Source organism: Mustela nigripes, chromosome 6 (genome assembly GCF_022355385.1).
Source record: "Mustela nigripes isolate SB6536 chromosome 6, MUSNIG.SB6536, whole genome shotgun sequence".
Classification (NCBI taxonomy): Eukaryota; Metazoa; Chordata; class Mammalia; order Carnivora; family Mustelidae; genus Mustela; species Mustela nigripes.
The window spans coordinates 58410249-58438141 of NC_081562.1; the positions used below are offsets into that span (position 1 = coordinate 58410249).

The 27893-nt window shown below is 42.7% G+C and overlaps 1 protein-coding gene across 1 annotated transcript in view; it reads left to right on the forward strand.

Annotated features, from left to right (window-relative positions):
* The window catches only part of PTPRO (protein tyrosine phosphatase receptor type O), a 48724-nt gene that overhangs the window by 14400 nt on the left and 6431 nt on the right, over nt 1-27893 (forward strand). The window contains exons 6-13 of the mRNA XM_059402669.1: nt 3937-3972; nt 8997-9078; nt 17203-17293; nt 18367-18443; nt 19219-19353; nt 19581-19703; nt 22957-23111; nt 24198-24333. Of these exons, the coding sequence (XP_059258652.1) occupies nt 3937-3972; nt 8997-9078; nt 17203-17293; nt 18367-18443; nt 19219-19353; nt 19581-19703; nt 22957-23111; nt 24198-24333 (835 nt within the window). The remainder of the gene's footprint in view (nt 1-3936; nt 3973-8996; nt 9079-17202; nt 17294-18366; nt 18444-19218; nt 19354-19580; nt 19704-22956; nt 23112-24197; nt 24334-27893) is intronic.

The following is a 27893-nucleotide window of genomic DNA, read 5'->3' on the forward strand; positions in this document are numbered from 1 at the left end:
AAGGAAAATACACGATCCTTGTTTTTTTTTCAGGTACAGCTAGCTTAGCACTCCCAAAGCTACCCGAGGTCCCTACTGTTGGCGACTTTTCTCTTCTTCTAGTAACACGTGGATGTTTCCCCCTGCTTTCATTTCCTAGATAGTCATTTTTAAACCTCCTCCAGATGCGTCTACTTCATATTTCACCTCGTCTGTTAACAACCACTCAAAACAGAGCCACCCACCCACCTCCTTCCTCACACACAGCCTGATTTCTTCTCTAAACTGCCGACTTTGTGGGAATAGATGTTCCCGTTAATTTTTTTAAATCCTCCTGATGAGTGGTCCGTGTGGATATCAGGAGACGCTTTCTCTCTCATCGTGTTGCTCGAATCTTCTCCCAGGGTAATAGCAAAACCGGAACCGGTCACCAGTGCCCAAGGTGGCTTAGTCTTAAGATGGTGTTCTGCCAGGATTTCTGGCTACCCTCATCTCAGTTTGGGTTTCCTGATCAGATAAAACCATTTCTTTCGGACCAGCTCTATCTGGATTCATTGTAACTACTTTTTTTATTTTCTTTCGGACCAGCTCTATCTGGATTCATTGTTACTACTTTTTTTATTAACGCCATAGTCACCTCCTGCTCTGCTGAAGTATCCATCTGCCTGCTCGAAACCTGCCACAGTTGTCATTTTAACCATGAAGCAACATTTAGTTTAAACTGTTCAGCTTCCTTGTGGTTATTGCATATTTTATTCAGAGAATGATATAACTCTAAACGCCTTTTTAAGAGTTGGGGATGATATCCAGTTAGCTCATGAAAAAGTAAGTAGCACTTGAGAAGTTGGGGACAGTTAGAGTATTGTGGGTTGTTTCAGGGTGGTTTTGTTGGTTTGTTGTTAGTCATTGTAAATCCCAGGCTTCTTCCATTGCCTCTTTTCATATTCCCCTTCGCAATGAATTCCTGTCTGTCCGGCTTTCCAAGATCTCATAACCATGAAGGACGTACGCATCTTAACTTCTTGCAGTCATTAAGATTTTGAACCTTCCCTAACTGATAAAACTAAAAGAGAAAATTAACAGATGTGCATGACTGTGTATGCCTATTTGCTATTTGTCTATGTGTGTTATCAATGACTCAAAAAATCTTTTGCAATGACAAGATGACACCCTAAACATCACCTCAAATGTTCATGATAACAGGCACACACACTAGCTCTTTCCATAAAGTCCTGATGTCCAAATGGCTGGCAAAAACTTTATTTACATGTTTAAAAGTGAATCGTCCCCTAATTTAAGTCTTAGAATTAGCACAACAATTGAAAAGGTAGGAGAATTCCATCTGCATGGTTGTGGAGTTTCATAATTCAGTCCTGTCCTTGTCCCACAACCTAAGGCTATGAGAATTTGGAATCTTTGGGAATTCTGCAAAATCTAAGCAGAACATAAAGGTTGTACACAAATCATGAAGACATACACTTAAACATACACTTTTGGCATTAAGTTATTGAAAACATGTGGTAGAATTTTACGTTCTATGTAAAATTCAATCAATGAATGAGTTTGAAAGAAAAAAAAAGTGACTGTCTCCCAGGAATCAGGTTTCTACACAGCTGTTGAATAGTAGCAGCTTAATATTTCAGCACTGAATTTATTCAGTGTCACTCTCCCACATATATTTGTTTCTTCCCAGTTTCCCTTTAAGTCTGTTTAGATAGGAAAAGTTGGTTTGGGATTTGTTTTTTCCTTTCCCACTCTCAATCACCAAACATCTTGGAAGCCTCCTGACTTCACCAAACCGTTAGTTATCTCAGCAAACATTCCTCTGTCATAAAGCAATAAAGTCTTTAGCTCCCATGATACAAAGTGAACGTGGGATTCCTAAAGTTAACCACATTGCCCTCACAAGAGCTGAGTAGAAATTATTCAAAAGCTGTTCATTTAGGTTCCCAAATGCCTAGATGATACAACTCTGTCCAACATCACAGTGGTGTTTTGAGGGGATGAGGGAGAGCCAAAATAAAAAATGGAATGTCTGTTCCCTCTACATCCCAAACATGAAAGACAGAAGATGAGGGAGAACAAATAGCTATGGAATGGATTGTTGTCACTCAGAAGTAGGAAGAAATAAAAACGGCCTGCAACCAGGAAATGAGAACCAGAAACACCACTTGCCTAAATGGGTATTTCCCCTAAATTCCCTGCCCTTTGTAACTTCCTATCCATCCACCAGTTCCACTTCCCGAGTCTAGTATCAAACTCCTCATTGAATCATTAAGTAAAATTGTGGGGGCAACACAGCAAAGGTATTTTGTTTCAACCCAATTCATGAAACACTTATTGAGCACCACAGTGTGTCCTATTACCTGTGCTCAGCTCTTGTAGGGGGGGGGGGGGGGTGGGGGGAAGGACTGTGTAGCAAGGAGCACAGAAGCAACTGACAGACCCTGGGAGAGACAGTCGGTAAACAACACGCTACAAGGGCACAGAGGAAGCAGTGTTCCCTTGTGCTACAGACTTTCTAGAAATGAAGGTACTTGGATATTCACAATTCTAATTTTTATTTTTTTAAAGATTTTGTTTATTTATTTAGAGAGAATGAGCATGAGCAGGGGGGAGGGGGAGATGGAGAGAGAGATTCTCAAGCAGACTAAGCTGAGCAGGGAGCCCAACTCGGGGCTTAATCTTGCAAGCCTGAGATCATGACCTGAGCTGAAATCAAGAGTCAGGTTCCTTAACCAACTGAGCCACCTAACCACCCCCAGAATTTTTAATATAATAAATATTCTGGCACATGAGAGTCTTCAGATCACACTGGTTATTTACTACAGATGGCTTATTTTCTGCAAGTTTGAGTGCTTCTATCAATACTTAAAGACCTTGGGAAACTATTTGTAAAAACTGTTACTCATAATCATATCAATATTTGTCATTTATATAAAACAATAAAAATACAGTAATGGAGTATTTTAGCAGAGACCATATTCGCATTCATTAACTTAGGTCAGTTATCTCTTATTGGTTGAAAACGATTACCCTAACTACCCCCAATAATGTAATTAACCGAAGCATACATTAACATTGCAGTCACATTGTAAGCTCATGTTTGAGCTTACAGAATAACAATGAATTAAGAAGTAGTAAGTAATAGGTACAATTCTTCAGATAGCTTAAAAAAATAGCTCAAAGTTGAGTAAGAACAATGCCATAATAGAATTCTATGATACTTGCCAGGGTGCCTGGGTGGAGCTGTCAGTCAAGCATCCAACTCTGGATTTCCACTCAGGTCATGATCTCAGGGTCATGAGATCGAGCTTCGCATCAGGCTCTGTGCTCAACACAGAATCTGCTTGAGATTTTATCTGCCTCTCCCTCTGCCCCTCCTGCTTGTGCACACATACACTCTCTCTCAAATAAATAAATAAATCTTAAAAATTAAAAAAAAAAAAAAAAAGATACATGCCAACATGGAGAGCACAAAGTCACATTCCCAGGAAGATACTGAAAAGGTTCTTTGAGTCTTTGACAACAAACATGTCCACCTTCCCAGACATGTAGGTCTCCCTTTTATTCCCCAATTCTTTCCTTCTCACTTATAGATCTTAGAGTTTTCAGGCAACATATATTTCTGTTTATTTATAAAATACTTCAGCCACTTAACCCCTAGTAGCAAGAGATTTTATTTCTAGAATTTAGTATTTGGCAAACCCAAAATATAAAGTACAAGTACGTTCCTGTAATCTAATAGACTGTTTAAGAAGTGAATCTAAAATTATTATCATTATCTTCTCATTTAAGGAAAAGTAATTAAACAAACTGGAGGTATGTTTAATAAAAATCAAATAAAATTGAGGTGTCTGATGTACTTATTTAAAGCTCTTGAAGTTTCATCATTATGTCAATCAATTCTTTTGCCCAAATAAAGCTGTCTTTTTTTTTTTTTTTTTTAATTCTCAGGAGTAAAAATGGTTTAAAGAAGAGGAAACTGACTAAGTAAGTTGGTTTTTTATTATTGAGATATAACTGACCTAGAACAGTGTGTAAGTTTCAGGTGTGCCATGTGTTGATTTAATACACTGATATAAGGCAGTATGAGTCCCACTGTAGCATTCAGCCAACACCTCCATCCTGTCACATAATTACTGTTTCTTTTTGTGGTAAAAACGTTCAAGATTAGTCTTAGAAACTTTGAAGTATATAATATGGCAAGTTTTTCTTACTGTTTCTTTTAAAAAAACATTTTTAAAAGTTCTTCCCAGTGATCTTCACTTCGCAAATCAAAATGATTGCTTGTCTTCCAATAGGAGGGATGCTTAAGAAAGAGGCAAATGTAGGGGCCCCTGGCTGGCTCAGTGGGAGAAGCCTGCAACTCTTGATCTCAGGGTCATGAGTTCAAGCCCCACATTGTGTATAGAGATTACTTAAAGAAAGAAAACATTAAAAAGAAGCAAGTGTATATTTCAACAGCTAAACCATTATGTGTAGGGGTGTTTACATGTATAGGTGGCAGAGGCCACTAAGAAAGTGTATCACAGAAAACAAGTCAGGAATAAGGAAAATTGTCATCATATGAAAACTGAGAAAGAATGCACTATTGGGAATTATGAAAGTCTTGTTGGAGGAGGTCTGCTATTCTAAATCGAGAAAACCTCTAATAGCTCGCTAAATCAAAGTTGTACAAAAATCTTTGCCATTTTATACTTGAAATGCTGTGCTTAGTGTGGGGAAAGGCTTTTACTCTATTTGATATTATAATCAGTACTTTGAGAAATGCTGTCTCAGGAAGTCTTTGTAATAAATAGAAAAGAATAATTATTGTAGCTAGCCTTGGTTTCACTTATCTACTGAACTGCTAAGTCATAAGAATTAAGATTCTGGAGCAAAAAATTACCCATCAGTCGATTTCAAAGGTCTAATTAGATTGTCACCTCCAGGCCATTAGTTAAAACTCTGCAAATAAAGAGTGGAACATTTCCATACCTAGAGTTTATCCTTGATATTTACCTAGGATAAAATATTGATGAATTAATAGGAGGCAATTAGGGATTCCAGTCAAATCTGTGGTATTCATGGCAAAAATTAACAAGGCAGGAAACAACAAATGTCAGCAAGTATGTGGAGAAAGGGAAACTCTCTTGTACTGTTGGTGGGACGGTAAGCTGATACAGCCACTTTTGAAAACAGTATGGAGTTTCCTCAAAAAGTTAAAAATAGAGCTACCCTATGACCCAGCAAATGCATTAGGGGGTATTTACCCCAAAGATACAGATGTAGTGAAAAGATAACATGCACCCCAATGTTCATAGCAGCAATGTCCACAATAGGCAAACTGTAGAAGGAGCCAAGATGACCTTCAACACATGAATGGATAAAGAAGATGTGGTCCATATATACATTAGAATATTTCTCAGTTGTCAGAAAGGATGAATAGTCACCATTGGCATCAACATGACTGGAACTGGAGGGGATTGTGCTGAGTGAAATAAGTCAAGCAGAGAAAGACAATTACCATATGGTTTCACTCATATGTGGAACATAAGGACTATCATGGAGGACATTCAGGGAACAAAGGGAAAACTGAAGTGGAGGGAATCAGAGGGGGAGAAGAGACTATGGACTCTGCAAAACAATCTGAGGATTTCAGAGGGGAGGAGGTGAAGGGATAGATAGGGTAGCTGGGTGACGGGTATTAAGGAGGGCATGTGTTATAACCAACACTGGGTATTATATGTAAATAATGAATCCCTCGAACACCTGCATCAAAAACCAATGATGTACCATATGGTGACTAACTAAACATTAAAAAACTGTTTTTTAAATTAAAAAAAATCTGTGGCAGGGGTGCCTGTGTGTCTCAGTGGGTTAAGCCTCTGCCTTTGGCTCAGGTCAAGATCTCATGGTCCTGGGATCGAGCCCCGCATCAGGCTCTCTGCTCACTGAGAAGCCTGCTTCCTCCACTCTCTCTGTCTGCTCCTCTGCCTACTTGTGATCCCTCTCTCTCTGTCAAATTAAAAAAAGAAAAATCTGTGGCATTCACGCTAGTGGAGTACATTAAAAAAAAAGTTGATGCAAAATATTTCTATTTAGCCTTGAGTGATATACAGATTTTTTTCAGGTACAGATAACAGAATAATTTTTTCCTAAACCCATTTCAAATCAGTGTGTGTTCCATTGGCATATATCAACTGATGTAGGAGAGACAACATCAACCAAAATAGAAGAGAGCTAGTGTCACCTGAAAAGAATGATTTGATAGGAACAGAAAGACTTTGTTGTCCAAAATTTTTGGTTGGGTTGTTAAGTGAAGTGGAGAGGCATGTTAGAAGACAGGGTCTCTGGACCAAAATGGGAGCCACTGTCAGTCTTGCTCCTCCCAAGACCTGGCAGGGAGGAGGAGAAGCAAGACATGGACAAAAGTCTGGGTAAAGTACAGTTGTGGTTGACCCTGCCCACAAGCCACATCACGTCACATCACGTCATGTCAAATCAGCTTCCTCCTTCCTTTTTCTCATTTTCTTTCTGGTCCTCCCTCCTTCTCCAAAGGCCTGCTCTAAAAACCTGTCTAAAAGAGGGGAGCCCCCGGGCACCTGGGTGGCTCAGTGGGTTAAGCATCTGCCTTCGGTTCAGGTCATGGTCTCTGGGTGTTGGGATCAAGCCCCGGTATCAGGCTCTCTGCTCAGCAGGAAGCCTGCTTCCCCCTACCTCTCTGCCTGCTTGTGATTTCTGTCTCTGTCAAATAAATAAATAAAATCTTTAAAAAATAATAAAATAAAAGGGGGAGCCCCTGCCCCACATTTTTATTTGTTTTCTCGTTACCCTTTCTCTTTCCCTCCCAGAGCCATCCCTACCCCACCATGTCCCTGTGGCTCCCTTTTCCAGTTTCTACCTATTCTCACTTTACCAGTCTTCTGTTCTACCTTCTCTTCTCCCTTTTCTCCCTAAACCTTTATCCTCCTGATCGCTCCTCCCACCTGGCTTGTTTTGCTCCTCTTTACCATACTTCCCACTTCCCTTCTCCCTGATGTTCCTTCTCTTGTTTCCTGGCCCTTTCTCTGTCTCTCTTTTCCTTTTGCTTTTTCCTACCCATAAATATTTTCTCAGATTGCCTTCCCTATTTGTGCTTCCATTCTCCTGGTAACAGGATGAAAGCTAGAATCGTTAAACCCAACCTTAAGGTCAATGCACTGCTCAAAGACAACAGCCAGAGAGGGCAGGTCTAAGGGAATTCATTCTAGGACTGGAGCTCCACCTTTAGTCATTCTCTTGGAAGGTGGCAAATTTGACGTGGGTATGTCCTTTAACCAGAAATATTCTCCTGCAGAGCTGGTCAACATTCCACTGCTGAGGAGCCATGTGATCTTGAACTACTCACTTTACTCACTTAGCTTTGGCTGTCCCATTTGAAGCATGGGGCTGATGTTGCTTCAGGGATCAGTTGTCTTCAGTTGTCTACTTCAGGGATCAACCGAGCAATAAAACATATGTGAATATGTATGCTCTGGGGTGTGTTTTATGGAAACAAGTCATTAATGCTATTAAGTGAAACAGTTAACATTCAAGTGTAGTCTGGGATGTGTAATGCCCTTTAAAGTCTACTAAAATCTTGGGCACCTGGGTGGCTTAGTGGGTTAAAGCTTCTGCCTTCAGCTCAAGTCATGATCCCGGGGTCCTGGGATCGAACCTTGCATGGGCTCCCTGCTCAGCAGGGAGTCTGCTTCGTCCTCTCTCTCTCTGCCTGCTTCTCTGCCTACTTGTGTTCTCTGTCTGTCAAATAAATAAATAAAAATCTCTAAAATCTACTAAAATCTTAACATAATCTGTCATATTGGTTAATCAACAACTTTAAACAAACAGCTATTCATAATACTATGCATTTGCTAATAGGACATAAGGCCACAGGTAGAGGATACAGTGGAGAAATTTGCAGTAAGACTAAGGGAAAGGTCTCTGTGTGGATTCTGCCAAAGTGGAAAGGCTTGGACTAGTTGCCAGAGCTCAGCATCGTGTGAAACTTAGTGAGCAGGTTGGTGTAGGTAATCCAGGAAAGATAAGCAGCTACGGAAAACTGTAGGAAATAAAATATAATTCTTTTTCACAAAAAGAAGAAGGAAAGAGGTGAGAACTTTGGCTGGAGATATAGACACATAAGCTCAGATGCATTACTTGATTGTACCTTTGATCCTTTTTGATAGTTTTATAGACACACAAGCCTCTAAACATGGCTCTCAAAGAACGAGGCTCTAGAAGCTTTCTGGATATGTGCTTCATTGCGTTGACCCTGCTCTGCCCTGAGAAGACAGTGTAGCTAGCAGTACAGTGCCTATACTTGTAAAGCTGTTTAAACTTCTAAGGTTCTTTAATATACTGTATTAGAAGGTAAGTATGACCATAGTATTTTATAGAGGAGAACTTTCAATCTCACAAGATTCAATTTTCCATGATCACACAATAAGTAAAATAAAACCATATCTCAGTTCTCCAAACTCTAATCCTTTGTGATTTCCCATCAATCCAAATTTTCTAGAAACAACATATATACATGTATGTATGTAAGCATGCATATATATATAATTTTTTTAAGATTTTTTTTATTTATTTGTCAGAGAGAGAAAGAACACAGCAGGGGGAGTGGCCGGCAGAGCAGGCAAAGGGAGAAGCAGGTTCCCTGCTCAGCAAGGAAGAACTTGATCCCAGGGCTCCGAGATCATGGCCTGAGCCGAAGACAGACATTGAACCGACTGATCCACCCAAGCATCCCATATATATAATATCTTATTGCTGGAGTTAGAGCCGATTGAAAATCTAGAGCTCTTTCCCCTCTCAAGGGAGTAAAATATATATAAGGCCCTCTTTTTAATCACAACATACTAGGAACTGATTACTTTAACAACAAAAGAGCAAGTAAAACTGTTTTTTTCTCCAAGAAAATCATTCATGTTTGAAAAGTATGACATTAAACAGTATAGATAGCTGCCAACCAGATTTTTTAAACATATATTTCTTTGTGTTTGGTAAAGCCCAGTTCAACTGGATGACTTTGACGCCTACATCAAGGATATGGCCAAAGACTCTGACTATAAATTTTCTCTTCAGTTTGAGGTGAGTAGATCAAGTATGTCCTACCTTCTGTGGTAGATGAGGCATGGGTCTTGGCATTTTGGGACTGGTGTTATTTCCCAGCTCGCTGGGCTTGCAATATGATTCGTCATGGGCAGCATGGTGGTGTCTCATTGGCTGGTGCAGAGTGAGGACGTGCACCCTTTGCACGTCAGGCTAGGGTGGCACCACTGAGGAAAAGAGAGAACAAATGTGGGTAGTGGGGTGAACAAACAACCAATCAGTCAATCTGCCAAGTCCCTCATCAGCTGGGGATATCTTAGGTCTGCAAGAAGCAGCAGGAGTCCTTGTGTGGATATCCTAAGAAGGAATATAAGGATGAGAAGAACTTCACCCATGATCAAATACAAAACCCCCTAATACTACCCACCTGTGTGATCAGAAATTCCACACAGAGCCCAGCTCAGTCACCTGTTGCACGCAAGTATGGGAGAAGTTGTAGATGTCACACCAAATGCTTTATCTCAAAGAATAGAACTTTGGTGTGAACTGGACATCTATGGCAAGGATGGGATTTCAGAAAGAAAGGGAACTTTCTATAAGGACACATACACTAAACTCAGGGAAAAAAATAGAGGTCTGGATGATTCTGATAATGGTGATGAAAATTGTGATGGATGTACACTTTCAAATTCACTGAAGCCTCCAACTCTCTTCCCTACACAATGATGTCACCTTGATGACACAGCTAACACCACTGCCCTCACTGGGAGGATTAGGAGTCCCTCCCAGGTTATGCCATCAAGCCCCAGTGGGATTATTGCTGGGCTTCTCTAGTGCACCATCATAAAGAAAATTCGGTGAGTCATTTTCTGGGAAAAAGATGATTTTAGTTGTGAATGACACACCATACAGACTTCAGGGAGGAAAGGGAGCAGCTCAGTCTCAGAAATGATTAGAACCAAGGGCCCCACCCCTGCAGAGACCACCCCCTCCTTTCTCATTTCTGCTTCTTTCTCTGTCTTGACCTCTCTCACTTTTGCTACAAACCAACCTCTTTCTCACAGTGGAAAACAACCGCCCACAACCCCTGGGCATGACATCCTAGAGTTTCCAAAGAACTGTTGACTCTCCTTATTCAGAGTTTTAAAATTAACAGGAGAGAATAACCGATGGGCTGGCCTTGGTTGTGACGTCCACTCAAGCCAATTGCAGCCTGAGGGGGCAGAGTCACATAGGAACAGGACAGGTCTTACTGGAACCACTTAGCTAAGCCAATGGGAAACACTATTCCCCCCAAAGGTATGGACACTGGAGAATCAAGCAATTAATGATTACATCCTAGCTTCAGATGTTTCAAAAATGTGAAAAGTAGAATAATAAATTCTATGTGCTAAATGCTTAATTTATACCATGCTGAGAGTTTTTATACATTCAATATATCAATGAACACATTCAGGCTTATTCTGTAAGAATTATAAAAAAGGTAAGAATGTACTAAAGTAGGAATCCAAACCCCTTAGTTCTCGTGACTGTTTAGCTATTAATTAATATGGAAAAAAAAGTCACAATTTCTCAGCTCCTCAATTTGTTCATCCATTCAATGAGAAGGCTGAACTAAATCAGTGATTCTCAACTGGGCCTGTACCAGGCAGTCCCTTAGGGAGAGTTTGGAGCGTGTGCGAGTATTTTTGGTTCTCATAATGCCTTGGGAAGAAGCTACTAGGGGTATTCAATGGAGAAAGGGACAAGGATGAAAAATGCTCTGTGATGAGTGGGACAGTCCTGCACGATAAAGAATTGTCCCAGGCAAGTAGTATTCCATTCACAGACACTGAGCTAAATGTGGGAGGAGAGCACATCCAAGCTTTCTAACTCAAGCGTTTTAGAGTTCTCCGGAGAAACAGACCAATGGGAAATATATGCATTTATACATATATAAAACACTAATACCATACAATAAGTTAATCCATCCATAAGTTTATTACATTATTATACTTCTTATACAATTGAGAATCCTTATGTATTATAGTATGAATATCCTATATACAATAATATAATAGAAGAAATATAGATAAAGAGACAGTCTTATTTTAAGGAACAGGCTCACAACAGTGCGGAAGCTCACAAATCTGAAAACCACAGGGCAGGGTGTGGACCCAGGGAAGCATTGATGTTGCTGCTCAATCCAAAAGCAAGCAGGAAGCAGAATTTCCTCCTCCTCAGGGCACCTCAATCATTTCTCTTAGGGTCTTCACCTGTTGGATGAGGCCCACCCATGTTATGGAGAGTAATCTGCTTTCTCAAAGCCTACAGATTTAAATGTTAATTACATCTTTAAAAAACAAACAAACAAACAAACACCCTTCCCATAACATCTAGACTGATGTCTGACCAAGCACTGTCTAGCCTGGCCAAGCTGACACCTGAAATTACCCATCACACCATGATTTGAAGGACTGTTTGGTATCTTTATTTTCTCCGAAGCTTTTCTCCATATATCTTTGTTCTTAATACATTGTTGATCCTATATGTAACTTGTCTGGTGCCAAGTCCTGATAGTGTGTCCCTGTTCCGGTGAGAAAATACAAATTATTCTCCAGAAGTTGGCTTTAAGTCACAGGCTCAGGCGGTGATTTTTGAGCTAATATTTGCCCAGCAGTGACCCATGGGCCTGACTCACTTCCTTTTTCATTCACCAGCTCTCGGGCACTGCCAGCCTCCAAACCCTCCTGCTGCCGACCCCTCAGGTTCCATGTCTGGGTACTCTCATCTGTTTTCAAAGACTCATACCCATACTTGATTTTATGATGTATGTCAGACCTTTCACACGGCAGCCATCTAATTTTCCTGAAATTGGTAATTAATCAAAACTTAAGAAGGGAAAAAAAAAAGGTTTCCTGCTCTAATAAGAACCCAGGAGGGTATTAAAATGGCCCAATCAGCTGGTTTAGCTAAATTCAGTAGCTGAACAGTTATTTGTTCTGTTTGTATGAATGTTTAATACTTGTATTCATTTGGATACTGATGTTGAAAGATCACACTCATACTGAGAAATTACATCATTTGTAAGTATTATGCTAATTGAAATGAATGTCTGGATTTGCATATATAACCAATACAGCTATAAGTCATACATGAAGCTATATGACTTGCTAATGTGCACTCACTAAATGCATTCCTTTTTCACTCTGCATCTGATTTTGGAACTGCTGGGAAGATTGATTATCCTTCTGATGAAAATGTGCATCTTTTCGTAAGGAGGCTTGGGACTCAGGGATTAGGTTCAATTCCTCACTTCGTATGTCTCATGTGGAAGGGTTTTGAAGAGCCAGAATGTAGCGCTTGAAGTTGGAGAGCCCACGAGACCTACCATATATTGCTCATTCTGCCATTAATTTCTGTGTTTTGTATTTGTTTAATCAGGATGCTAGCAAAAGCCCTCGCCATCTTTGTTCAGAAATGTTCCAAAGGCCAAAACAAACTGCATTCCTTGCCACATTGTTCATGAGGGATGAGCCTGGATTTCTGCTAGTAGCTCCCATTGGCAGCTCTTTTTACTTGTGTTCCAGGCCAATTCACTGGAGACCTACATGCAGCCATTGTTAAAATAAGTCACCTTGAACTCTTACTCCAGAGGTCTTGCTTGGCTCCCAGACTTGAGTCTTTCTTCCTCTTGTTTCTAATCTTCTAATCTTTTAATCTTTCTAATCTTCCCTCCTCTTGTTTCTAATCTTCTGTTTCCAGGTGCCTATACTAGGAATCTATCCAGAATCTGGAGCATGACCCCTAAATCCCATCCTAGTGCCCAGGGCCCTGCCAGACTTCCTGAACTTGGTGTCCTTCTCCTCCAGTCCTCCATTACCTCCCCAAGACATCCATTTCTACTGTACCCCATTCTTCCTTTAGGGTATCAGTCCTGGGTTGAATTGTGTCCCCCAAAGATATATTGAAGTCCTAAGCACTCAGTACCTCCAAATATGACCTTATTTGGAAACAGGGTCATTACAGATGTAATTAGTTAAGATGAAGTCATGCTGGAGCAGTGTGGGCTCCAAGTCAGACTGGTGTCCCTATGGAAACAGAGCTGTGTGAAGACACAGAGACAAATAGGGAGAACACCATGTGGTGACAAAGGCAGCGACTGGGGTTATAGGGTGACAAGTGAAGGAATATCCAAGGTTGCCAGCAAACCATCAGACACTAAGAAGAGACGGGAAGGATGCCCTAATATTCCTCCATAAATGACAGACGTCAGAAGTCCCTGCTAATACCTTGACTGCAGACATACAGCTTCGAGAACTGTAAGACAATTTCTGTTGCTCTGAGCCACTCAGCTTGTGGTACTTTCTTACGGCAGCCCTCAGAAATGAATACAGAGCCTCACCAAACACCTTGTTCTAAATCCCGGCTCCTTTTGCATTTACGTGAAAACCAGCCAGAACTTGCCCAGTTCCACCAAGACTTGCATCTGCCACAGATGGCTCCACCACTGTCAATACCACCAGTGACGTTGTGTCTCCCCACTTGTTCCGTAGTCCAGTAATCAAACTCACCTGACTCTGTGGTCCAAACGGTCCCAAATACTTAGACACTCTTACAGACTCTACAGCCGGAATAGAGTTTGCAGTCCTTTTGGAAGGTGATTGCGCAGGTTATGAGCTGCCTTTGTCCTCCCAAAATTGATATGTGGACAAGATGGAGGCTTGGGAAGGTAAGTAGGGTTAGGCAAGAAAGGTCACATGAGTGCACAGTGAGATGGTAGTCCACGCAAGTCATGAAAAGCCTCAGAATGAAAACTACCTCATCAGCATCTTGATATTAGCCTGCTCACTCTCCAGAAATGTGAGGAATACATGTTCATTTTTTAAACCACCCAGTCTATGGTACTTTGCGGGCAGCTGGACCGGACTAACACAGTGTGTATGTTTGTGCTTTGCTGTCCCAACCTACCCCGGGGTCATAGACTGTCACTGGGCTTTGGGGACTGTAGTAGTTTCTCAGGGCTGCCGTAACAAATTACCACAGTCTTGGTCACTTAAAGCAACAGAGTTTGTTCTCTCAGAGTTCTAGAGGCAGGAAGTCCAAAATCAAAGTGTTATCAGGGCCATGTGTCCTTTGAAGGCTCTAGTGGAAAATCCTTCTTTGCTTCCTCTGGCTTCTGGAGGCTCCAGGCACTCCTTGGCTTACAGCTGCATGACTCCAACCTATGTCTCTGCCTTTGTATGGCCTTCTCTCTGGGATACAGGGCCCACCCAGATAATGCAGAATAATATTGTCTTATGATCCCTAACTTAACTGCACCTGCAAAGCCTCTTCTTTAATAAGACCACATTCACAGGTTCTGAGGGTTGGCGTGTGGATGCATCTTTTGGGGAGCCACCACTCTACCCACTGTGGATGACTCCGTGGCCCCCGGGAAGAAACACACCGTCATAAATCATAACAGAAGCCAAACTGGCAAATGAAAATTCAAAAATGATTTATGTCGGTTTCAGGCCATCCTGTCGTCCTTTGCCTTTATGAAGATTAAAGCCTCCAGAAGCTTCCATATGGTTGGAAAGAGAATAACTGCAAAGCTACTGAACCGGGAAACTTAGTATTTGATTTTCCACTTAGTGACAGGCTAAATTACAAAAGATCGTGAAGCATTTTGTGCACCCCCGCCGTTCCTGCTCTGCCTCGATTCAGAGGCAATTTACATTTACAGTGTTCAGCCAATTAAACCTCTCTTACCAGCTTAGGGCACTTACAGCAGGGAGGCAACACACAATTAAAGTTCTATCAGTTAGTCGGCTTCCATATGTGCTCCCGCTCCCAGCTCCAATCTGTTTCCACACTTTTCTTTCGTCACCGAGGCCTCTTCCTGTGGCTCATCAGTCTGTCTTCAAAGCAGGGGACTTGCGGAGAAGGTTGTGGGTCTGTTAGTGCAAATGGCAGAGGAGGGAGAAGTTACATGTCCGGGCAAAGCAAAACAAAGAATCCGAAGGGAAGCATCTCCCCGCCTTTATCAGGAGTGCTGAATTCACATGCATTGAGTTTCATCGTTCCGTGGAAAGTCACTCTATGGGACTGAGGGATGGAAAGTTGTTAGCCTTATCTTACAGATAACTAAACTGATGTAACCATGTGTTGAGCTACTTTTCCAAGACCCGACGTTTTACCAGTGGTACACCAAAAGAAGCCAGATGCTTTGACCAACTATCTCTAAAGACACTCTCTAAAGGAGGTAGAATTCCAAAAGATTTTAAGCAATGGAAGCATCATTTAAATTAGCTTCTAGCTGCCAAAGAACCAACCTAAACATAACACTGATTTGGTTGGAGTTTGCTAAAAACTCCAAATTTTGTTACTTAAAAGAATATAGTCAGTTTTTGAAAACCCTTTAAAATGGAAAGACCACTTATAAAGTAGCAGTAACATGCTTCTGGTTAAATGCCTTTAGCAAGCAAGGATTTTGCCTGAGACAGAAAAACTCCCTTTGTGAATTGAGGATCAAAGTCAGCAGAGCTTCTCTTTAAGGTTGGCTTCAACTTGGACCCCAGAGCTCGGGATTTCATGATCTTAAAAAGCCCAAAGTGTTGCAGAATGAAGGGAGGAGAGAGAGCTGAGTGATTCGGGTCGGTCCATTTGTGTGGACTGCAGTTTGCATCCCAGTAAGCTTTCAAGGAACTTCTATGTGGATGCAGCAAAAGACCCAAGAACTTGGTCTCTTTAAAGCATATGCTTTGCAAAGAACATTCAAATCAAGACAGAAAGGCCATGAAAGAGATATGCCTCTTCAGTCTCTCAGAACATCACCAATGTCCCCAAACCCCTTCAGAAGTCTTTCAAAGACGCTCCTAAACTCTTCCCCCAGAAATGTATTCTCACTCCTGATACACTGGAGTAAAAATTGGAAGGAATTGTGAAGGGTAAACCGTGTGTGCAACATTAACATCCTATCTGAGTAAAAAAAAAATTACAGCAAGTGGTTTCTCTACTGCCTCCATTAGTAGGCTCACAGAGAGGTGCATACTATCTACATCATTCCATTTCTAGGTGGTTGTATATGCCATTCACTAATAGCTCCCTGAACTTTGTACAAAAACATAACCAGATCTGCTGCACTGGTTGTGTACTGCCCAACTCCAGGGAGCTATTCACACCAACCACAGTATGAACAACAACTCCTGGGAAATCCAGGTGGCCTGACCATAACTGCTTGTTTCCAATAAGACATATGAGATGAATGCTTAGAGGCCCCCTAGCCTGTAACATAATCTTGCTGAAGTGTGATGGTTGTCTGTTTATACAAAAGTTGCCCTACCAATGCACATTTTGATTATAGGATTTATAGGAGTATAGATATGTACTTAGAGGCACATACTTGGTTATTCCTATTTTCACTGAAAGCTTTGCCTATCCACTACTGATTCATTCTTACTGTCCAATTTATTTCCAGATACTTAGTGCCTGCAGGTCTTACTTCTTATAACATGAGGAATACTCCCTACTTGTTACTCATTCTTTTACTACTTTCTCTAAGGCTATTGCCGTAGGAGAAATCCTACATTTCCCCATAGAACAGAAAGGTTTACACATAGTGTGTACATTTCAGTAAATATATACCTCCAAAACTCTGAAATGTGTCTCAGTTTTCAAGTTTTTGAAACAATTCTTACCTTCTCCATGTGATCACTGAGCAATTCAGAATATTTACATATTGTATTAACCCTATTCCTGCAATTATGCTATAGAAGCATCCTATAGGGTAAATCTCAAAATCTCAGGGATCCACAACAGCATTTCTTTCTTTTCCTTCCTCAAGGGTCCGTAGGACAGAGCCAGGTCTTCTGTAAGCCTCTCCTCATTCTGGGGCCAGCAGCTACCCTGGGCATGTTCTTTTCATAGCAGATGGTAGTCGCATAGGAGGGAAAACCCAGCTGAGCAAGCACACTTAAAGCCTCTGATCAAAATGATCCCTTGGTTTATTGGCCAAAACAAGCTGAGAACAGTGGAGTGGAGAAGTGCACTCTGTCCCAAGAGGGAGTAACTGGAACCTCGTGTGGAAGAGAGGGTGTGATGATTCTATTACAGACGGGGAGTGAGGAATAATCCAGTGTGAACGATAATCCAATCCACACCAAATACCAAAATCTCAACTCTGTTCTCTGTCATTTGCAGGAGCTGAAATTGATTGGACTGGAAATTCCACACTTTGCAGCAGACCTTCCGCTGAACCGATGTAAAAATCGTTACACAAACATCCTACCGTGTAAGATTTTCACTAGAGCCTCTCCTATTCATGTCTCTCAACGGCTGACCAACTGTTACTGCAGATTCATCACTTTCAGCAATCTCTGGCGAAGCCGTCAAGATCCTCTAGGCCATCTCTGCGACTGCATGGGTCCCATTTGTGCTTTGATGTTGCTAGATCCCATCCTATGTAGGAACATTGAACTTCTTTGCTTTCAACTGAATTGTGTCTGATGATCAGGAAAGACTGACCATTTGGCTCTTTGGAGATCAGAAATCTTAGCCAAATTAGGATAAGATAATCTGAGCTATCATAAACTATTTTCAATCAACTCCCTGACAAGGGAGGGAGACTGGTGTACTAAAATGCCTCCTCTTTCTTCCTTCCGGCAGGTTTTCTTGTTGCTTAACATTTTGTAATAAAAGCAACATTAGAGAAAAAAAAAGTAATACGAAGCACTTACTGGACAAATAAAATACTTTCCTATGTAGATTTAACTTTCTTCTCTGCCACACTGGCTAGAGGTGGGGGCAGGGGGTAGTGCTGGGAACAATGGAGACCAGGGAGGAGGAGAGCTGGAAAAGCTCTAGAAGGAGAGCTCTCTCTCCTTGACCAGTCTTCTTGATGAAATTGCACAGTGTCATCCTTAGAACACTTTACAGCTGTACACATTCCAGGATGTACTTTTCCTATCTGAAGTCTGTTTACACAAAGTCCCTGCAACTCCTAGGTTTCCAAAAGGTAGTGGATTTTCTGGATGTGCTGGGTGACATGGGAATCATGGATTCAGTTACATCCTCCAGCCTTCCACACAACCTCCCGAATATTTCAGTTCCTCTAAGGGTCCTGCACAATGTCCTCACAGCCCAGAGACAAGGACAAGGGAGCTGAGGGAGAGGAAACACTGATTGAGGTGTGTTTCTATATTTACTTAAACAAGAAACTAAGACTAAGGCGTGGCTGAAATATCAGGGTAAAATAAACTCGACCTACCCTGTCACGGGCTGATCGGACTTGCTGTTTGGATAGAGAAGGTCAAGACAATACTTTCTGCTCCCATTTTTAATCTCTCTTCTTGTTGTTCTTTACAGATGACTTTAGCCGTGTGAGATTAGTCTCCATGAATGAAGAGGAAGGCACAGACTATATCAATGCCAACTACATTCCTGTAAGTAAAAGACCATAAATAAAATAAAATACAAAAATGTTTTAAAATCAGGCATCCCAATTCTAGCTCAGCAAGAAGGGGACTATTCAGGGAGGCATCCAGTTGTTGTAAAGAGAGCCGTTCTCTACCTGGCTCCCCAGCTCTCAGGAGCAGTTCCCATTATTCCTCTTCAAAATAATGAATGGAGGGGAAGCCCATACATGAGTAATGTTTGGATTTCTCTGTAAAGATCTGGTGAAAGTGAAAGTAAATAATTGCCCTAAAGATCACCTTTCTCATGTGTAAACTTCAGTTTCAGCAACTCAACTCCAAGGGCTCATCCCCTGAGCCCCTGTGCTTTAAAAACAGTGACTGGGGCACCTGGGTGGCTCAGTGGGTTAAGCTTCTTCATGATCTCAGGGTCCTGGGATCGAATTCTGCATCTCTGCTCGGCAGGGAGCCTCTACCCCCGCTCTCTGCCTGCCTCTCTGCCTACTTGTGATCTCTCTCTGTCAAATAAATACATAAAACCTTAAAAATAATAAATATAAAAATAAAAACAGTGACTGTTCTAGTAAAAGAAGTGTGAGAACAAGGCTTCCTATCACGTAGACCTGAACAGGTCCGTTACTCTGATCACCTCTTTGATGAAAAAGGGAGAGAACACGATCCAGGTTGTGTGATCCTTTGCCAGGCTGATCCCCAGTAAATTCTCAGGTTTTCCTCCTTTGCGTGGAGCAGCATTTGGTGTTGAGAGTGGTCCCTTAGGTGACAACTTTGTCACTTCATCCTTCAGGGATACAACTCGCCACAGGAGTATATTGCCACACAGGGGCCACTGCCTGAGACCAGAAATGACTTTTGGAAGATGGTTCTACAACAGAAGTCCCAGATCATTGTCATGCTCACGCAGTGTAATGAGAAAAGAAGGGTAAGTGCCTGGGAGGGGGTCCCCACTGGGACAGCACAACCCATACTAGCCGTGGCCATGGCCTGAGTGCTTTCTGTGTACCAGAGACTTCCACTTGCTCCATTTTTCATCCTCGCAATAGTACGACACGGTCTTCAGAGACAAGGACTTCCGTTTTTCCCAAGTGAGCACTGGCTCTTTCTTCCATCGCCTGTTTGTCTTGAGAGATTGTGCCATTGTCCCCTCAGGTGAAATGCGACCATTACTGGCCGTTCTCGGAAGAGCCCATAGCTTACGGAGACATCACCGTGGAGATGATCTCAGAGGAAGAGCGGGACGACTGGGCCCGCAGACACTTCCGGATTAACTATGTAAGTCACGAAGCACACGTTCAGGGGCTGTCCCCGTGCTGAGGGGACGCCCACGTGTCAGAGGCCAACCCACCATCATGTCATACTGTGAGCTCTTCACACTTTGCAATGCTGCTTTCTTCAAGAGATAAATCCTACTTTGAGCATATTCATTTCCCATTTCATCCACAACGGTGTGGGAAGCAAGTACCCTGTTTTAATAATAAGCTTTGTAATCCCAACCCTTAGCCACTTATAAAATCTTTGTGGGATGAATAAATGAGGGGGTGAATGAATGATTTCAAAAATAGCAAAACGCTTGGAAAGCTCACAGACGTTCCTCAGAGAAAAATATTTGACAACCTGAGTACCCTTTGAATCCTGCTTTGTGTCTTGGTTATTTCAACCAGAAAGACAGTGTAAACATCTGGGTACAGGTAGAACAAATAATTCCCCAGGTTTGCATCCAGGAGAAAAGAGAGTGCCCAGCGCAAAACAGGGTCTTGACAGAGAAGAGTCACATAGGTCAGTGTCTGGTCAGTACTATGCTTCTTGTCCTTGGTCTTAAGTGGTCACCTAGCTTTCAGCGATAATCGTCTCACGGTCTTAAAACACTAAAATAAAACATGGAATAATCGTGTTTTCTGGTTAAGAGGTGTAGCCTGTAGTTACAAACATTTGGTCCTAGAGTGCCCCCTTTTGGCCATAAACACAGAATCTGAATTTTACACTTCCTGGATGAAAGCTGTATTGCGAAAGAACATTGTGCTGTGCTAATGGATGTTTTTCTAGTTGTTTCCATTTTTGCTCACATTCTTCTTTACTCCCTTCATACTGACACATGGGAGCTCTCAGCGAACATGAATGAGGAAAGCACATGAATGAGGAAATCGGAGCAAGAGAAATTTTGGAATGGCTAAGATGTAACAAGGATGGTCTTCTCATTTAATAAGAAAGGAAGAAAATGACCATAACATGAAATTTGAAAACTTGGCCTGAACTGAGTAGTAACTGGGGACTAAAACCAGCAAAAATGTGTTCGTTCCCATTGATGCGTGCCTTGCTCTTCAGCTGACAGGGATCACGCTTGTACGAGGAACTCTGTCTTGTAGCTATAGAGAGACTAGTGAAAATTTAAGTGTTTTCTGGTTTTGAACAACTTTGCATATTTTAGCTGGATATATTTTCAGATCAATTATATATATATGTAAAAATTTCTGAAAAAATATGTATAATAATACACACACATACACGCACGCACACTGATGTATATATTGCCTACCATGTGCAGGTCTTTGCACGAAGCCTGTAATCAGCCTTTGAAAAGAGCTAACATTTTGGGGGAGTTTCTCTGGGCAACCAAAGTTATCTAGTGATGGCGTGTGCTTCAGTCCTCATGGTGCTGGGTAATGGAGTCGTTCTGCACAACTTATTATGCTTGGGTTACTTCCTGGCCATACCTCCTGGAAACAGCAGTGAGAGTCGCCAGCGTCTTTGCAGACTTGCGCACACATGTTCCATGTGTCTGAGAAGGAGCCCTTGAAGGCAGTGAGGGAGGGGCTGCGTGTGGCTGCGGCAGGAGAGTCTTACGGGCCGAGGGGATGGGGGGAGGTGCAGGTGGGACACTGGTTTATTTATGTTTGCACAGATCTTACATGTATATGCTTTATTTATGTATTTACTTACATTTATACAAATTTTACTCCACCCAAGACCACTGTTTCTTAGGAATTCATTTCTCCCAAATACCTGAACCTAACTTTAGTTTCATAACCAGGCCAAATTCTTCCTAATTCTTCCATTCACCCAGTGGATTCTAGGCTCTTAGCATGTTTGAGGGAAGGGGGAAGAATTAGATCTTTGTGAGGCCTGGATTTGGAATATTTCTGACAATTGATAATAAGAACAGGATAAATCTCTATGCTTACAAATGAGTAGAGACTAAAAGGAGCGAGTCTTGGGGCGCCTGGGTTGCTCGGTCTATTAAGCATCAGACTCTTGGTTTTGGCTCAGGTTATGACCTCAGGGCCGTGAGATCGGGCTCTGAATGGGGCTCTGTTCTCAGTGCAGTGTCTGCTTGAGACTCTCTCGCTCTCCCTGCCCCTTCCCCTACTCTTTCTCTCTCTCAAATAAATAAATCATAAAAAAGAAGAAGAAGAAAGAAAGAAAGAAAAAAAGAAAGAAAGAAAAGAAGAGTGAATCTTGAAGGCCCATACCCTCACTGACAATTACTCAGTTCTAAGGGGACAAGAATGTATTTGACATATGGGTTAATATGAATGAGATAAATATACAAAACATACCAACCCACTGGGAATCCCAGAACCAACCGTATACCTGCGCTGAGCTGGACGGGAGAGGGTGGTGGTCATTAGGTAGTAGTGATGACCGTATCTACCAGGTCCTATCCTTCACAGACATGAGCACACTGAATTCTCACAAACCATCCTTGTGATGGGCTATTTTATCCTATATCATCTAAAAGGGCTCATTTTAGGTATGAGAAAACGTGTGCAGCAGGTTTTTCTTGGGTCAGAGCACAAGACAGGGATTGTCTTATTGGTGAGGTTCTGAAAGTGTAAACTTGGGTAAAATCTCTAAGGGAGCCACGTAAGCGGGATAGGACAGGGCAGGGAAGGACCTACACACAGCAGTGGGTTTCTCTGAACTCTGGCCTGAGCTGGATCCCACGGAGATGGCCAGGGCAGTGAATGGCACCGTGCTGTTAGCTTACCCCCTGACATAAGGGGGCAGGCGCTTTGTACCCCAGTATCCGTCATTCCTCAGCTGTGGGCTGCCCTCCTCAGAAAAACACATCTCTCTGGGCATACCCCAGCAAAGGCAGGTCCCTTTGTAGAAATCAGCCATGAGGAGGATGCAGCCACATGCTGTTAGCAGCAGCTAGAAGAGGGGTGCATCAGCCTGGTGAAGGGGACCCAGGGGCAGGAAGGAACCAATAGCACCTCCCACGGGATTCATGAACCAATGCTGATGCAGTTTCCAAAAGGCCAAGCTGGGAGGCAAACCCCAATCCATGGGAGCTCTTTTCTCTATAAAGCCATGGATTCACCTTTATCCTGCTCTTTGAAGTGTTATGCAATTAGTTGTTTTGTTTTTTTTTTTCAGGGCCTGCTTTGTGCCAGATACAGGGTTGGGAAGGGAAGAGGGACTGGCCAGGGTGGGAACGGGCTTTAACTTCGGAGGCCGGGGAGGCCCAGGCCACCTGGTGGGCACACTGTGACACGCACGCTTGTGTTGGCTTTTCCTTCTAAAGGCAGACGAGACGCAGGATGTGATGCATTTCAACTACACAGCGTGGCCCGATCACGGGGTACCCACGGCAAACGCGGCCGAGAGCATCCTGCAGTTCGTACACGTGGTTCGACAGCAAGCTACGAAGAGCAAAGGCCCCATGATTGTGCACTGCAGGTGACCTCGTCAGCCCTGTCTTCCCTGGTGGTACCGCAGGCTCTGCTTTACAAAGCCAAGAGCCCAGCCCTCCATATACCTCAGTCCCACTGAAATCACCAAAACATGAACTCTGACTTTCTAAAATTTATAGTTAACGGATATCTTATTAGATATGTGATTTGCTTATAATATGGCTTTTCTTTTTCCCCATAGTCTATGAGGTAGATCCTATTAGTCTCACTTTCAGTTAAAAAAAAAAAAAAAAAAAGACCCGAGAAGTGGGGAGATAAAGTGATTCACATAAATTCATGCAGCAGCAATGGGCAGGGATTAGGACTCAAATCCATGCCTTCAGGCGCTCTCAGTGAGTCTGAGTGGTTTATAACATGGCCAAACACAATGTGGAACTAAAAACCACTAATCCCAGCACTAAATAACATAAATATTCTTGACCTCCTGCAAATGGCTGTGGCCCCAGAGCTAGAGCTAGTGTGTGGTCTCTCAAGCCAACTTTCCAGCAGGGGGTGTGACTGAACTCCGAGGATACAAGGAAGACTGGAATTGTTTTTTGTGTATCAGCTCCCTGAGACCCCGAGACCAGGAAGCAAGTCTCCAGCAGGCTCCCTCTGGACTCCTTACCTACCTCAGGAAACAGGGGGCCCCACATCTCTTTGAGGGAGGCAGCAGGGCAATTCAGAAATGTGACAGAAATGAAACACTGAAAGACACATTAATGGATGCCTGGGTGGCTCAGTCAGTTAAGTGTCTGCCTTGGGCTCAGGTTATGATCTCAGGGTCCTGGGATCAAGTCCTGCATCTCACGTGCATTTCCTTGCTCAGTTTGGAGTCTGCTTCTCCCTCTCCCAGCCATCCCCCCAACCCCACCGTTGAGCTCTCTCTCTCAAATTAAAACAAAACAAAACAAAACCACCAACCACAATTGTGTATTTCAAAGTAGGGAAATTTTCTCAGGAATATTTCTTCCGTTTTCTCAGTGGTGCTACCTGTAGTTTGGTGGTGGGGGGGTGTTTCTAGTGGCCAATGTGTTTGCAACTGTATAAAATCACGGTCTGAGGAACATGCTGTCTGGACACTCTCTTGCAGTGCGGGAGTCGGCCGGACGGGAACATTCATTGCCCTGGACAGGCTCCTGCAGCACATTCGAGATCATGAGTTTGTCGACATCTTAGGACTGGTGTCAGAAATGCGATCATACCGGATGTCTATGGTGCAGACAGAGGTAGGAGTGGAATCAAAATGTATTTTCAAATATGCCCTGGACTGAGAAACTTCTTGTGATTCAGTCTCATGTTTCAAAACAATTGTCTCCTTTTTTTTTTTTCTGCCTCCCCAGTTTCTTAGTGTGCATGTTCAAACTGTTTAAGGTACAAAAAAAAAATAGATATTAGCCTCTAGAAATCCATTCAGTGTATAGTGCAAGCCCTGTAGTTGGCGTCCTATGCCCTTTAGTAATCCAAGGCACATGGATGCATCTACAATATCTATAATAGAATAAAACCTCTTTGGACAGACCGAGTTCAGTGAAGGTGACAGCCGATCTGGGTAAATGCCACCAAGAGGAGACGGTGGAACTAATGTGATTTAATTTATATTTGAAATGCTAAATGTGATTCAATAAGTTTGGCATTAGTTCATCCTCTATGTGACTCTCTGTCCCAATGCACTTTGGATGGTGATCAGGGGCTGGATTTATGCTTTCTGTCCCTCTTATGATGTTAAGGATTTCCAGCTCCCAATGGAGCAGTGCTGCCAGTGTCCTTGATCTAAAGGAATACCCATTGTAACAACATGGGAGCATCCCCAGAAATACCCACCAGTGTTGTGTGCTCCCTCTTCCTCCTCTTCCGTCCCATCCTCTCCTGCCTGGAAGGCTCAGAATGCACTCCAATCGGAGTGGTTAGCCCTGGGCTGCTGCCGGCACAGGGCATCACACAGCCTCTCAGCAGGAGCATGTGGGCTCCTGGGTGCCTCCGAAACCCACGCACAGTAGCTGGTTCAGAACCCTCGTTACCGTGCGGTACTTGCGACCTCTCAGCTTGGAACATACAATAATCCTTTTTGCTCAGGGAGTTTGGGGGCAGAACGCTTGTAGAGTAGAAAACAACCTGACCTGACCTACTCAAGTTCCAAGAGATGAAACGCTGCCTTCGTCTTCCCCATGCTTTTCCTACTACGCACCACTAGGTGTCAGTATAACTCAAAGAGCCTGTAGTAATGGCAGTTCTCTGTTCACCCTTCTGGTTTCCCTTCTTTCTTTCTTTCTTTTCTTTCTTTTCTTTCTTTTCTTTCTTTTCTTTTTTTCTTTCTTTTCTTTCTTTCTTTCTTCCTTCCTTCCTTCCTTTCTTTCTCTTTCTTTCATTCTTTCCTTTCTTTCTTTCTTTTCTATGTTATGTTATTCACCGTACAGTACATCATCAGTTTTTGATGTAGTGTTCCAAGATTCATTATTGACATATAACACCCAGTGCTCCATGAAATCTGTGCCTTCCTTAATATCCACCACCAGGCTCACCCATTCCCTCTGCCGCCTCCCCTTCTAAAACCCTCAATTTGATTCCCAGAGGCCACAGGCTCTCATGGTTCATAACCCCCCACCACGCCCCACCACGCCCCACCACGCCCCGATTTCCTCGCCTTCATTTTGCCCTTTCTTCTCCCAATATCCTTCATGCTATTCCTTAGGTTCCACAAATAAAGGCAACCATATGATAATTGACCTTCTCTGCTTGACTTGTTTCACTCAGCATGATCTCCTCCAGTCCCATCCATGTTGATGCAAAAGTTGGGTATTCATCCTTTCTGATGGCTTAATAATATTCCACTGTATATATGGATGACATCTTTTTTATCGATTCTTCTGCTGAAGGCATCTCAGTTCTTCCCACGCTTCTGGTTTCTTCTCTCCTACTCCTAACTTTTCTTTCCTGCTTCCCACTCCCATCTGACAAAGGCTCGATACAGCTGACCCAAGGGATTTATTTCTGCACTTTACCAAGATCATACCACTTTGGAAAGAGTGACCCATTCACACGCAGGTCTCATTGATGATGTGTTTGTTTGCTCACTTCCTTGAGTCCACTCACATCCTAGTCCAGCTGCCTTCTAATTTACATCAGTGGGACACGAACATTACCTCATTGGTGTAAGCTCAAAATGTTCTGCTTCCCCAGAGAAGCCCACTACCTAGTGATTAAACAGTGCTTTATGAATCGGTCCTTATTTTTGGTTTTCACTCCCATAAATTTTCATCCTAATATGTGGCTAATACTCCCCATTATGTATTTTAATCCCCAAACTTCAAAGGGCCACTCCTTATTTTAAGTATTTTGGATGTGATGAATTGTCTGCCCCGTTGACTTAATTTATGCCTCTTATAATTTTATAGACTTTGATTATAGCCTATTTGCCTTTGGCTTTCCCAATTACAGAATCCTAATGCCTTTTTAAAAACTACCTTCACATGGTAGACCCTCCATCCAATTTGCAGCACCATTTATCTCTTCTCAAGTGTGCTAATGGCACTGAACTAGAGCAGTCAGCCCGTGTGTCTTGGCAGAGCTGAGAAAGTGTTTTGTGTTCTCCCTAACTTTCTGGTCCCAATTCATGGTTGTTTGGCTTTGTTGTTTCCAGCAGCATTTTTAGGCTGACATCTCCAGGGAAACGGTCTTTTTAAAGGGCAATATCCCTTCCCTGAACTCTGGTGGGAAAACTCTAAGTCAGCAAAAGAGGCAGAGGTCACCATAAGTTACTGATTTTTTCCAACTGTTCCAGCTTCGCTCTTGAGTTCCCTCGGGATTCTGCAGCGAAGTCTCTCTAGCTTGAGCTATTTATTTATGTCTGTTTTGTTAGTTATGTCTGGAACATCTTGTTCGTTTACCTTTGTTTTTCCTGGTTCCTGTGCTCTTCATGGTTCAACCTGCATTCTGAATGTTAGGGTTTTCCTAACATCCTTCCTTGATCCCATTCATAATACCCCAGTCCTGCTGCCTTCGACCTTACTGATGTTAACAAATAAGGAGCAAAGTAACAAATTATTTTCTTTGGTTTTATCATCCCACCCCAGTGATTTTTAAGAGGCAGGAATGATTCTCCAGCTGATTTCCAATTACATAAACCACCTGTGTGCTATGAACCAGGTTCCCTCTCATGTCTGGTTTTGTAATTTTCCTGCCTCCTCTAGACAGCCCGTCATCTCGATTCTACCTGCCCCACTCCAGAAAGAGCAGAACTAACCGATTGAAACAGGGTGTCCTGAGATGCACATTTCCGGTCATGGCAACATGCTGTGCGGCTGCACTTTGACGTGCTCTCTTCTCTTTTCTCAACTGACGGGGCACAGGCTGTGAGCTTCTCCCCAGGAGCAGCAAGGGGTAGTTAGGAAGTCGGGGTCTGCAGGCCAGCTCTGTGAGTCGGCCTGGGCCACTTACGGCCACCATACACATAGCTCCTCTCATAGCTCCCTGTCCCCATGTGTAAAATGTGAATGATGCCTTCATGAACAGCTGTAGCGTATCCATTAAATGAAGAGTGGAATCTAGACAAGCATTTTGAAACCATAAAGTGCTCTCTATGGAGTGGTGTTCACCTCCCTTGGCTTCTCTTCTATTTTTATCAAAGGTTTTATTTGATTTTCCTCTAATAGGCTTTCCCTGGAGGTCAGTGAGGGCTTTGTCCTGAGCAGCCGTCATCCCGATCAACGGCTTAGACTTCTCAGGGGCTCTCAGGGACGAGTCTGTAAATAGTCTCACATTTACTTTTCCTGGGGTCCAGCTCTTTTTT